The 12780-nt window shown below is 38.9% G+C and overlaps 1 protein-coding gene across 10 annotated transcripts in view; it reads left to right on the top strand.

Annotated features, from left to right (window-relative positions):
* NFIA (nuclear factor I A) overlaps positions 1–12780 on the top strand; it is a 248632-nt gene that overhangs the window by 189498 nt on the left and 46354 nt on the right. For 8 of the 10 annotated variants that reach the window (XM_084291332.1, XM_084291335.1, XM_084291336.1 and 5 more), the window contains one exon: positions 7487–7615. The exons of the other annotated variants lie outside the window; for them this stretch is intronic. In XM_084291332.1, the coding sequence (XP_084147458.1) occupies positions 7487–7615 (129 nt within the window). The remainder of the gene's footprint in view (positions 1–7486; positions 7616–12780) is intronic. 10 annotated transcript variants of the gene reach the window in all.

The raw sequence follows: 12780 nt of genomic DNA, 5'->3' as shown, positions 1-12780 counted from the left end.
TTAAGTCTTCAAAACCAATATTAGCACCAAACTTAGTCTTGTCATCATAAAAGTAATTTAAAAACATTACCATGCAGTAACTGAGGTCACAAGTCTAAAAAATTTGCATATTTACCCATCTCCATCTCATGCCTTTGGCATTTAACAGCCATCATTGTTATATATAGCTTGGATAGCCAGTGGTTTTTGATGGCATGCAAATAATGAGCAAATGATTTTTGAGAATAAAAAAATAAAAAAATAAAAAATAAAACAGAAAAATTGACTCCATCCTCTACAGTTACTAAAATTCCCTTTAGTATCACTTGCAATTTAGCATCCATATGCATCTCAGGAAGATATAGTTGAAACATAAATCTATTCTGGGTCTTTTACTTGCAAAAATATCATACCTCAGCTATAATCATATGCAAAGACTTTTTAGAGGGCTTTGTAAATGCCATCCAAATTTATGATGGCATTTTTTGCCTAACAGCTATAGATGTTCCATCCCCAAAGCACCCACATAAAGGTATATTCTCCTATAGATGGCTGCAGCTTGTTCCTGCTGCTATATCTAATCTGCCAAGTATGCCGAAAAACTCTCAAATAACATTTGAAATGAAAAAAATGCAATAATGAATTTTAAATGACTGGATGTTTAGAGATGTCATTAGAAAAAAATATATTCTTATTAAAATATATATTTATACAATGCAAAATGATGCTGAAAATAACATTAGATCAGAGAGAAAATTGAACTGTTATCTTGCTGTTTATTACACCTCTCATTAAAGTTTTCAAATATAAAATTCTAATTACATTTTAAAGAAATTGCCAATATGTTGGTTACCACTTTATTAGTTATTGAAAGAATCGCTTGGACAAAAAAGCAGGGATGAAGGCTAATATACAAGGTCTAAAACAATCCAGATGATGCTATAAACATAGATATTAGCAGACAAGATAATACACTCTATGGAAAGATCACACCAAAATATTTAAGGTAGATTTTAATGGGGTAGGGTTTTAAATTAATAATGAAGATTGTGTCATGCAGTTTTAAGAACCTGTAGAGAAGATTTTCCTCTGGTAAAACTGATACTTCTCTTTTGTAAATGTAGCAGTACTCATTTACAAAGCAGAAATTTCAACCGTCTCTATCCTAAGTGGCATCAGAATCCTGATTCTAACTCGAATGATCATTTTTGGCTAAAAATTGCTGAGGAGTCCAAAAGCATTTAAAACCTAAAGCCATTGAATCCATTTAATGCGCCTTTGGCACCTCTCTCTCTTAGTCCTTTTTGAACATTCTGGTCCTCATTTTAATCAATCTCTTTTTATTAAGTTCTTTGGCTCATTTACTTGTGCGTGCATTTGCTTTATTTTATTTGGAACATTTCTTTTGTAGTGTCTTGAAAAAGAGTTGTGACATTTCTTTTGGATAGCTTCTTAAGTATCTGGCAGTCACCTATGATACGATGTTGATGGGTACGGATAGATTAGCTCTGTTTTCCTGATGATCTGTCAGATGTCGAGTTCTGAGGAAACTGGTTGTGTGTGTTGGTGATGCATATGCAGTAGTTTGATAAGTGGATAGATGGGGAGCTTTCATTTTACTTCTGTAAAATCACTGTTCATTAAGCTGGATTTTGTTTTGTGAAGTGAGGTGCGCACTGGCAGGTAGTTAATCAGTGATCATGGTAACTCAGAATGTGACCAGAGGAGCGAGCACACATCCAAAACGCAGAAACTAAAGAGCACTTCATTAGGATGAGTGAATTTCCATCTGCATTGTATTTTGCGCATACTGGAGCAACTAGTACAGTAAGCTGACGGATGGCAGCTAGTGTGATCATATCTCAGCAGAAGATAAATAAAGTTTGCTCAGCAATAAGTAGAGCAGACTTACTATGACTGACAGTAGCATAGCCATCAAAACTTCAAGAAACTTGAAATTAAGGCTTCCCCAGAAAAAAAGCAGCTGATCAGCATTTCTGTTGATATTGATTTCAGTGATATTGCTGGAATAATTTTCACATAAGGATGAAGAATCCTTGAAAAAATCATCCCACATACCAGTTTTTTATTCAACAGCCAACTTGTTTTTATGCATCATCTATTTGTTTTGCATGTTGTTGAGTTCATGGTCCACCTGGTAATATCTGAGCTTCTGTGATTCCTTTTTATAGTGTCCCTTGGGAGGGAAGATCTAAACCATATTTCATTTATAGCTTTTGTTATTTACAAAAACTTCATCAAGAGCCTAGTGACAGAGAGCAACTGGGAATATTGGGGTGATTATCCAGAAGTCATCTTTGGAGATGAATATAACTGGTCTGCCAATGTGACTGTCTTGATATGGAGGTATTGTGTAAGATGTGTGTAGTCAGAATAATGTTAGTGATTAACAAGTGAAATCGGATGAACATATAGATATGGATACAGCTGTAAATTTGGAGTGGAGGGGAACTGTTCTCCTCTTACACTGCTGTGACTGCATTTGCCTCATCAAAGTTAATCATCATTTCAGTAAGGTGCACAGCTATCTGGAAGTAGGTTAATAGATATTTATTTGCTCTGGGAAGGATTGGTGCATTCAATTCTCACACATCATTTTCTGGTCCATTTAAATATATATCAGCCTCATACATGAAAATTTGAAGATCTTTAGCTGTACTCAAGGAAGACTCTTATGTGGTGCATTTCTAGTACTAGCAGATATAAGGAGGTAGAGGAATTAAAAACATCACAATGCTCCAGTGCCCCTTAGAAGATGAGGAACATGAAGTATTCCTGTGCATTCACTGGTTAAACTTGGGCTGGAGGTTTGCGAAGTGCAGAGTTTTGGAAAGTCTTACTGCGGGACTTCAACATCCGTGCAATGGCTCCAGTAACCAGAGTCTCTCAAGGACAAGGATCCCATTTACGCTTGCATTATGCATTGAGCAAAAGGGTGTGATGCATGATGTGGAATGAACAAAATAACTTGTGTGTTTAGGGAAATGCCAAATTAATGAAAATTCAGAAAGCTCTAATGTTGAAAAAAAGCACTCAAATTCCTTGATAGAAATATAATGCTGCTAACAGTTTCAAGATTATTGTTGTCTGAATTTTCTGCTTATTGTGTACTGCAATTAAAATTCTTTTCAACTGAAAAACCAATGTCAAATTAATATTTCCTTTTGGAAAAAAATACGAAAGTATACATCTTGTTCCATTTAGCACCATCAGGGTCTTTGATCTGGTTCCCTCTGTCCAGTGAAAAAAAAAAAAAAAAAAAAAAAACTGATTCATGCTAATGGGAGCAGGCGAAGACCATATATGTTTGGCATATATATGCTTATACAGACACATGAATACAAGTACAGTAAGTTAAACTAACACACCCACTCAGACTTCCATCTGTGTTTTATGCCACAAGTCCCTTTATTTTCTTTTTTATTTAGCAATTAACTTTTCCACTTATTCTGTATTTAAAAGCTGCCATAAGATGAAAATAGACTTAAGTCTGATTTTCTTCTGTTGCGCTCTAAATAACATTCAGAGGAGAATCAGACCTGGATTCTGAAATCTGTGTTTCCCAAAAAACGCCAGGTGTGGCTGTGATTTGGACCACAGTCCGACGTGCAGAATAGTAAGGAACACTTTAAAACCCCACCTGGGTTACCCAGCCGTTGTGTTCTGGCTGTTCTTGTTTATTCCTTGCTCGAAGCAGATGGATAGAAAGAGGCAGGGAATGGGGAGGATCCTTGGCTCCATTCCCTATTCACCGGCCAGCACAGCTGAGACAGGCTGGGGGACAGAGTAATTTGTTGCTGCCCTGCACCATGGAGGAAGCAGTGGAGAGCTGGGACTCCGAGGTGTCCTTAAAGGTTGGCACTGCCACGCGAAGTGCTGAAATCTGGTGCTCAGTGCAGCAGTCCCCGATATTCATTCCCTCATGGGAGCAATGCTGAGGAAAGCCGTGCAAGGCAGCAGCATCCTCCCTGGGCTCTGCCCGTGGTAGCTTCAGCTTTAACTTTTTAATTTCCTGCATCCCTGAGCAACACAGGAGGGGAAGCTGAGGGCTGGGGACCACTAAATGTGTTAAAACTCATTAGGTATGAAACAGAAGACCTTTAAAACTAGCCAAGAGCCTCAAACATGGGTGCCAAAAATTAAACACCTAATTCTATATTTAGTCATTTAGTTCCTGTCCACATACAACATGCTATCTCATAGGTGGCCTCATTTTCACAGGCACCGGGCACCTACAATGCTAACTGAAGTGTTGAGATTGCTTACCTAAGAGTGAGAGCTGGAGAGTCGGATGTAAATTTTTCTGGGTGATTAAACCCGAGTTCCCTTGCTTTCACTCTCGGCTCCTGAAAGGAGCTTCGATAGAATGACCAGCATTGTAACATATGGCTTAGCAAGGGGGAAAAAAGAAAAATGAGTATTAGGAATGGATGGACTAAAGAATACGCAGGATATATCAGGCACATTAACCAAACATATGGTGCTAAATGAGATATTTTTTTTTTAAATTGCAAAAAAATTGACATTCCTGGCAGTCTCAAGGATAATGTGACATGGCTGTGATAAATTTAGAAGAATGGGACATATTTTGGCTTGTTCTTGGAAACCTTTCTCTTGCATGCTGACTGTATTTCTTCTTTTATTAACCCATTCAAAGAATGTTTGAATTTTGCTGCTAGAGCACCATGCTAGCGCAACATAAAATGTGAATGATGCTAATTGCTTTGCACTGCCTAACTTTCTGTCATACCCTCCCCTCTTAAAGGACAAAACATGCTTTGGAAATGAGCTGGCAAGCTCATCTCATTCTTTCTCTTGGTCAATATTAAGTGATGTAATTAAGCTCCTGTTTGCATATTCTTCTGAACTAGGAGGCAGCCATTTTTTTCTTGAGATCTGATGGATATGATCACTCACGATAAAATGTGTCATTACAAACCTCAAACAAAATAAAAACATGCTAGAGTTGGACTGTTCCAAACCAACACATTTCAGAATATACTGAAATAAAAAAAAAAATAGCAGTAGTAATAACGATGGCAATCAGAACGATAACAAACAAATATAATAAATGTAGCAACCAATTATCAGTGCTTCAATTTGGCTTTCCACTCAATTCTACACATAGCGTTATGTCAAGATTTTGACTTTCACATGCCAACAGCTGTCTCAACTTTATAAAATCTATCCCTGTACGAGCGTGGCACTGCTCAGCACTGCTGCAGTTCAAGGTCATGCACCAGTTTAGTTGCAGCGCCTCAAATTTCAGTGCTTGGACACAACCACACGAACTCGCTGCAGCTTTAAACCACATCCCACTGTTCTCTCTGCCCCTTCCCCAGGCCCTACATCCATGACCTCGATTCAGGTGCTGCCGTGCCCTGCTGGCACCCTGCTGGCAGGCTCTGCAGTGCTCCCCATCAGCCTCATGCCACCACGCACGACATCGCCACTCGAGCAGCCAGCAGCAGGCATCTTGTACTGGGGTAATCCCTCCGCACAAACGGCAGCTTGTTCTGTCCGTGATTTTTCACACTCAGAGGGCCAGAACCTGCTATGTTAAAGCCTGCCCTGGAGGTATCCCTAGCCTTCCACAGCCCAGCTCATCAGAGATGTATCCATGGCCTTGCTACCAGCAGCGTAGCTCCTCCACCACCAGGAACACAAATGGTGGCACTGGCCCTTGATTTCACACTCATTTGGTGTTTCCCTCCCCAGTTCCTCCATCAGAAGCACATCTGGGGCAACAGCACCTTTACTTCTGAGTATCCTTGTTCTGGTATGGCAACTGGAACAAGGAGCAGTAATAAAATTACATCCCAGCAAGCTGTTGAGCAGAAACACAGCAGGCTGCATTGGCGTATTTCATTGAAATACCTTAGTTCAACCTTAACCCTCATGCTTTTGTCTGTACCCTGAAATCTTTCAGAGAAATACAGAAAATAAACAAACAAACAAACATTTTTCTTATGCAATATTCTGTCAGTTCCAAACTATTATTTTTAAAAGATTATATATGTAGCTTTTCTGGCTATATAGGAAACAACCATCACAACAGCAAACCCGTGTAGCCAACAATTTCTAGACAGAAAGCTGTAACTACAGCACTGTACCTCTAACCACTCTCTTACTTTATTTAACTTTCTGAAATATAAACTGCAAAACCTCACTGAAACCATTAAGACCCCAGCAGTATAGTGTATAAAGTACAAGAAGGCTCCTGCTTATTGCAATCAACATCCCAGGGACTATAAAACTAGTGTTATTAAATATAAAGTTAATAATATTGCCCAGAGATAATATTGTCCAGACCCTTCTCTTCCATTTTTAACAATTAAATTCTATAAAATACAGGGTTGGAAATAAGATTGAATGACTTTGCTGGTGGAAGTTCAGCTTCCACATTATCTTAGTTTTTGCTTTCTCACCTGAAACCTCAGCAATTTAGCAACTTTGTTTTGCTATATCCCTACAGATATGCAAGATGTGTGATGTACTGTATATATCTGAAATTACCTATTTTCAGAGTATGTGCAGATAATCAGAAAATCCATATGCCTCTACATCTATAAAAATATCGTTAATAATACAGACACACACATCATCATCATCTATATGCTGCAGTATTCTTTTATCTAAGCATAAATCATACGTAATAAAAACTCCGATTTTAAGAGCCTATATATTAATTCATTTAATTTTTTTGATACCACGTAGAAGCTGAAAGGACCACGGGCTTGATAGGATATCAACAAGAGTTATTCTCATAGAATATAACAAAATGGCCATATCAGCAATACACCATTTGTGCCTGTCCATGGGAGAGGTTTCACCCAATGGCAACTTAGCTCTGATTTTCATTGGAAGCCTTTGATATAGTTCAAGAGCATAATAACAACTCTGAAATAATTCCACTGTGGCTTCTAATATAAAGACAAAAATACCATTCACCCTTTAAAAATTTTTGAAAGCAAAAGGGAACCACATAAATATATTACTTTCAAATACCTTTGAAGTCAAGAGAGTAAGGAAGGGCAGAGTTTGGACTCTGCAAACTTCATTCTCTAGTTGTGCCTTGAGTCTTGCAGCACATTTAAAAGATCCATTTTCAACAATCTACTGAACCAGTAAGTGAAAGACAGAATTCATAAAAAGCCTGTAAAAATCCAAATGCTCCGGCTATTACACATTTCTAAAAATAAAGCAGAGTAGGTTTCAGTAGCAATAATAAGCTGCATCTTATCCATATTTCAGATTTAAAAGAAAAATATGGCTGCCTTCTAGTGCTCATTGCTCACAGCAAACCATGGCCACTTCTGCCTCAAAAAAGACCATAAATAAAAGTGAGCTTTCAGCTTGCTGTTGTATTCAATTTCATTTGTCCTTTAAGTTTATCTAGCTGCTTCTGCACCCACTTTCACAATGCATAGGCTGTCGTTCCATGACCTAGCATTATTAAATTGCACTTATCAATCATTCTTGCCAGGAATGCCATCGCCAACTACATTAAAGAAGTCAGAGAAGTCTGGTTTCAGCAGTCCCTCGCCTTCGCAGACCTCCTCCCTTGGAACGGCTTTCACACAGCACCATCGACCTGTCATTACAGGACCCAGAGGTGAGGCTTAACCCAAGAGCCCCCAGGCAGCTTAAACGTTAGCTCCAGCACCCAGTGCCCCAGCGCTTTTCCAGGGAAAGTCATCACCACGTGTGACACATCCCGTGAGAGGCCGTGCTTCAAAAGCTCGATAACCTGGAGGTTTTAGTTGTCAAGACCTGTGTTTGGTTTTGTGAGGCTGGGCTGTTTGGTAAAACTCCTGATGACGATTCAGCAGTTGCTAAGGTGGAAATGCTGGTTTCTGGGGGCTCAGGGTTTTATTTGAAGAGGGTTGGGAAAGGGACAGAATATATTACGTAGAGTGTCTTCTGCTTGTATCAATGCATAACATAGATTCAGTCTAACTGCTTGAGATAAGGACTCATCATTCACTTCTGAACCATGCCTGTCTTTCAACACTGTTGCTTTGTTTCTGCGAGTCATTTAGTGCTCGTGTTGTTGGTATTGGTGTGCTGAAGAACCACCTTGTTATTGGACTCCTTTGAAGTTGGTTCCTGCAATGCTTTGGCTGGTTTTCTTCACAGTACTCTTCCAACTGGCTTTCCAAGTAATGGAGATGTTCTTTGGGTCTAGATGTGCTTATAATTTTTTGTCAGAAAGATGCACTTGCATTAACCTAGAAAACTAAATGCAGTACTCAGTTATCATTTGAAAAGGAACACACTTGGGCATAGTAACCTACAACAATGAATAAATCATCTTACAAACCTCTTTGGAAGATGCAAAGATAAGGTTGAATCTTTGTGACATGTTTCTGCTACGGAATTTTGTTTTATTTAAAGAAGATTATTAAGAAATTTGTCAAATGGTGAGGAATAAAAAGACATATTAGCGATTCATGCTAGAAATTATTTTGAAATGTCTGCTTGGCATAAGTGTGGTTTTACTGAGGGCAACATAAACCACGAGTAGCCTCTTCACACAGTGCCAGGTGATGTGGTGTGAAGTAGTGGGATTGCACTAAGTTGAAGTGAGGTCAGAATTGGACTTCATGGTTATTAGAGCTTTGTTAAATCAACTAAATGTATTTTGATTTGTTGTGGTTAATCCCATAAAAATTATTTATTACCTTGAGAGAGACACGCCTAGATCCTCAGAAGATATTTAGGCATCTAAGATCTGTGCTTATTTCTATTGGATTTTGGATCTGAGCTATCTGGCAAATATATCATCTTTTAAAAGCCTTGATAATTGGTGATATAAGTAGGAATATGAATGTTCCATTAACATTATATGCAGTGCACATCAGCTGACACTGAATTTCTCTCTTTTAGAAGTTCAGCCTTTCAGATTTGAATTGTCAATTGATTAGTTAATAGGTCCTTTCTTTATTTAGCTGTTTTACCTCACATCATTTTTGAGACCATTAAATACCTTTGTCTGCCCCTATTTAGACCCTCTTTATTTTGGATTTTTGTGTGACATAGACAGGAAATGTGTCATTGTGGAGGTCTTGTTTAAATCCCATCTACAGTCTGTTTTCACAAGAGTTTTTCTGTGCACCTGGAGTTACCAATCATCCGTGTGAGAAAGCCATTCAAAGACTGTCAGAATTTAAAAGCGCAAATACAATGATTCCTTTTCCCAAATTTTGTTTGTTTGGAACAAGATGTCTCCATAAAAAAAAAAAAAAAGTAATATATTTGCTAATTATCATGGTATCTAATAGGTTAAGCAAAAACGGTTCTTCTGCAACATCTGTTAGGAGTGTCTTCTTCAATTTTATACTTGTTCACAAACAAAGTCTTAAAGACTTTCAGGAAAAATCCCTCTGAATCCATCCATGGATTCTTTAAGTGTCATCATCCTTGAAAAATTTTGTTCCAGACTTCATTCTTTGTTCTTTGCTGGACATGCCTCTTCGGTATTCTTATTCCACAGCACATTGGCTGTGTTTATTCCTCTTCTACAACACTCATTGTGTTAGTAAAGGGTAATATGCTGAGACAGATTATTTTCTGCAAATCCAGCTTTGTTCTTTATCCCATTCCCTTCAGTCTACTTTAGGAGAGTAAGCAGAAGAGAGAAGCTTTTCAGGTATCAAAAACAGCAAAGTAAAGAGCATATCATATAAGTAAAGTAAAAATGCAATCATATAAGAAGATATAACCTTAGAGCAATTCATATCCACTCTTAGTTACTGGAACTTGTAGCTTTTGGCAGAAATAATGGATATAATGTAGTACACACATGTTGCATTCTCTTTGATACATATGCATTATGTAAATGGTTGATGGCAGGTCATTCTAAGTGGTCTTCAGAAAGGTAAAAGCTGGATTTGATCCTCATTCTGCAGAGATTCTCTGCATTTTGGAGAAAGGAAAGTCGTGAATAAGTAGATCACCATCAGAGTAAGCTCCTCAGCCAACTGAATGATTACAAGAAGGTTCAGTCTCCTTCTGATGTTCGGATGTGCAAGTTTATCACTTGGATGTGTATATGGAATGCGTTTGTAAAGCATGATCAAAATAGACAGCAGAGAAGAAGCTGTAGACTATTCATGGCAGTTGTTGTCATTGACAACCAGTGATTTATAACTTCGGAGGAATACTCCTGAATCTTTCCCACACTTCCAAACATTCCTTAGAACACAGTGCATGTCTTACTCTGGGGATATCCCATGATACTGAGCGCTCTTCCCAGTGATACCCACAATGAGTTGCTTTGGGAACAAAACTTGCTTGGAGAAGGAGTAGATCCTTAAGATGATTTCTTTACTATAAGGTTCTCCATTCAATAAACCAGCTGGAAAACCTCTGTTCTCATGAAATTGTGCTGTACTATGTCGTGGAGGGCTGTGCACTAGTTTCCTGTCTGCATTGGTGCCGCTGCCAGTACCCAACCCAGCTGGGCAGTAGCCAGCAGAGAGGATCTGAGCTGGCTGACCAAAGGACCAGATGTGCAGTGAGTGCTGGCACATGGATGCCAATGCTTCAGTGACTCCTCAGTAGTTCCAACAGATGGTGGTAAGATCCAAGTTTCTTTGGTGATAAGCTAGCAAAGTGATTCATGGAGCCTCACTTGATGATGGCAGTTTTTTGGGCATGACTCTATGAATGCACCATATGTCTTCTCTGGACCAGCGTGGTTAGGATTCAGTGCCTGGCAGATGGTAAATTGATCACCTATAGGGTGGCTTTAGCACTACTATCAGTTTTAGAATGTATTTCAAAGCCTTGAAAATTCAAGCAGTTAGATCTCTGTCTCCTACGCAGCATACTTTTGATACCTTCAAGACAGATTACTTGGTGGTCAGTTTCTCACCACAGTATTCTAGTATTGCAAAGCCATCATGTATTGCTGGCATCTTTCGAAGTTTCCCAGACATTAGCTTGCTTGAACTCTTTACCAGACAGTGAAGGATTTAAATACTATGGGTGACAGGAGTATTTACATAAGTGGTTTTAGGTTTCCATGTATTGCTACTTACACTCTAGTGACTTTATATCTGGAGCTGGCTGAAACGTTAAATTGACCACGATCTTGTAAACCCAGGATACACAGCAGCCTGTGCTGCAGAGCATTCATGCATTTCCACAGAATATGACAACATAGATCCTGCAAGCCAAAAAGCAAGGAAGAAAAGGCAAGGAAAGTAAAAAAAAAAAAAAAAAGAATGTGATGGTATGTTAGGAAGATAAATGGAGGAGAAACACTATTACAAAGCACAGAAAATAAAGCACAAAGTGAAGAACCTGAGGAGCTGAGAGTATGAGCAGAATGAGAAGGGATGAAAGTCAACTAGTAGACTAGTTCCCATTACATTAATTTACGCCATAATAAGCATTGCTGTTGAGATTTTTATCAATATGAGGCCCACCAGGGAAATTGAACAAGATGGTACTCTCCATTCGTTAGCAAAAACTTCATGCCACATATCTGGGAAGACATTGTGCCCTTCAAAATTCTCCCTAGGGTCACCAAAACATCAGTGTCTGTTAGCTGTCCTGTCGGGCAACTTCAGGTGAATAAAAGTGATAATTCCTGCTAATTCCAGAGCTAGTCAGTGTGAAAGGATGTTTTGTAACACACTATTCTGTTCAACTATCCATGGTTGCACCTCGAAGCTGTCAGCTGTCAAACCACATAACACACATAGCCTCCTACTTCCCTTTGAATTTTGACAAAAACAAAGCGGTGGAAGTTCATTTTGAGACAGATACCTCAGATCAAGGGATGTTAATGTTGATATAAGACAGCCAAGAGAGGGAGAGCCACACCAAAAGGTTAGGAATGTACCAACAACAGTTGGGTAGAAACCAAAATAGCATCACAGTGAACAAGAGATGAGGCAACCCAGCCACAGCGCAAAGCGATGCTCCGATTTACAGCGTCAGGGAACAGGGAGGGCTCACCTGCTTTTAGCTGACTGCGTAGGTGAAGATTTTGAATTTTTCCTTTCATTTGCTTTGAAATAATATGAATCTTAAAGAAAAGCAGTTTCCTAACAGATGGCCTCAAGGTCAGGGTTAGTAATTGCCAGATGCCCTAGCCAAACTTCCATCTACTCTCATATCCTACGCAGGGGAGGACAGAGGGGAAGGCTTGCAAATGGTTAAAGCTTCAGCTAAACAAAAGTCAGGAACCGTGTAATTAAAACTCTACCTTTGTTGTATTGTAAAGAGTTAGCCTGTGACATAGGAAATATTTAAAGGAGCAGGCTGTTCAGCTAATTTGTGTGTGAGTGAACTGCTTAGACAGTCCTATCCTAAATTAACTGTAAGGCCACCCACTGAGATTGCCTCATAAAGGGCCATGATTGCTCAGCTTCGTTTTGTATAACCGTTCAATAATTACTAGATAAATGCATAACTAAAAGCTCTATTACACTAATAATTTGTACTGAGATAGATGTGTGGGACACCATGCTGGGTTAATTTGTCATCCCTGCAGCAAACTTCTAAAGAGGGCTCTTTTGCAGAGGAATTGTGTTAATATGTTGCTCCAGTGAGGACATGTTAGAGCAACAAGATGACTTGGTCGCTTAATCTCCTAAAGAGGCAAAATGCCTGGAGGGTAAGTGCCAGAAAGAAGAATGGGGGGTGATTAACACAGTGGACCCAGATTTAAACTCATCCTGACAAAAGGAGCTGATCTAACTGAGCAAAAGAATGAGAAAAGGGGAGTGTAAAAAATACTAATAGGATTTCATGCATCCCTAAAAA

The sequence above is a fragment of the Netta rufina genome, assembly GCF_964035555.1.
Source record: "Netta rufina genome assembly, chromosome: 8".
Classification (NCBI taxonomy): Eukaryota; Metazoa; Chordata; class Aves; order Anseriformes; family Anatidae; genus Netta; species Netta rufina.
The sequence above is the reverse complement of the archived record's forward strand: the minus strand, read 5'-3'. Positions and strand labels throughout refer to the sequence as shown.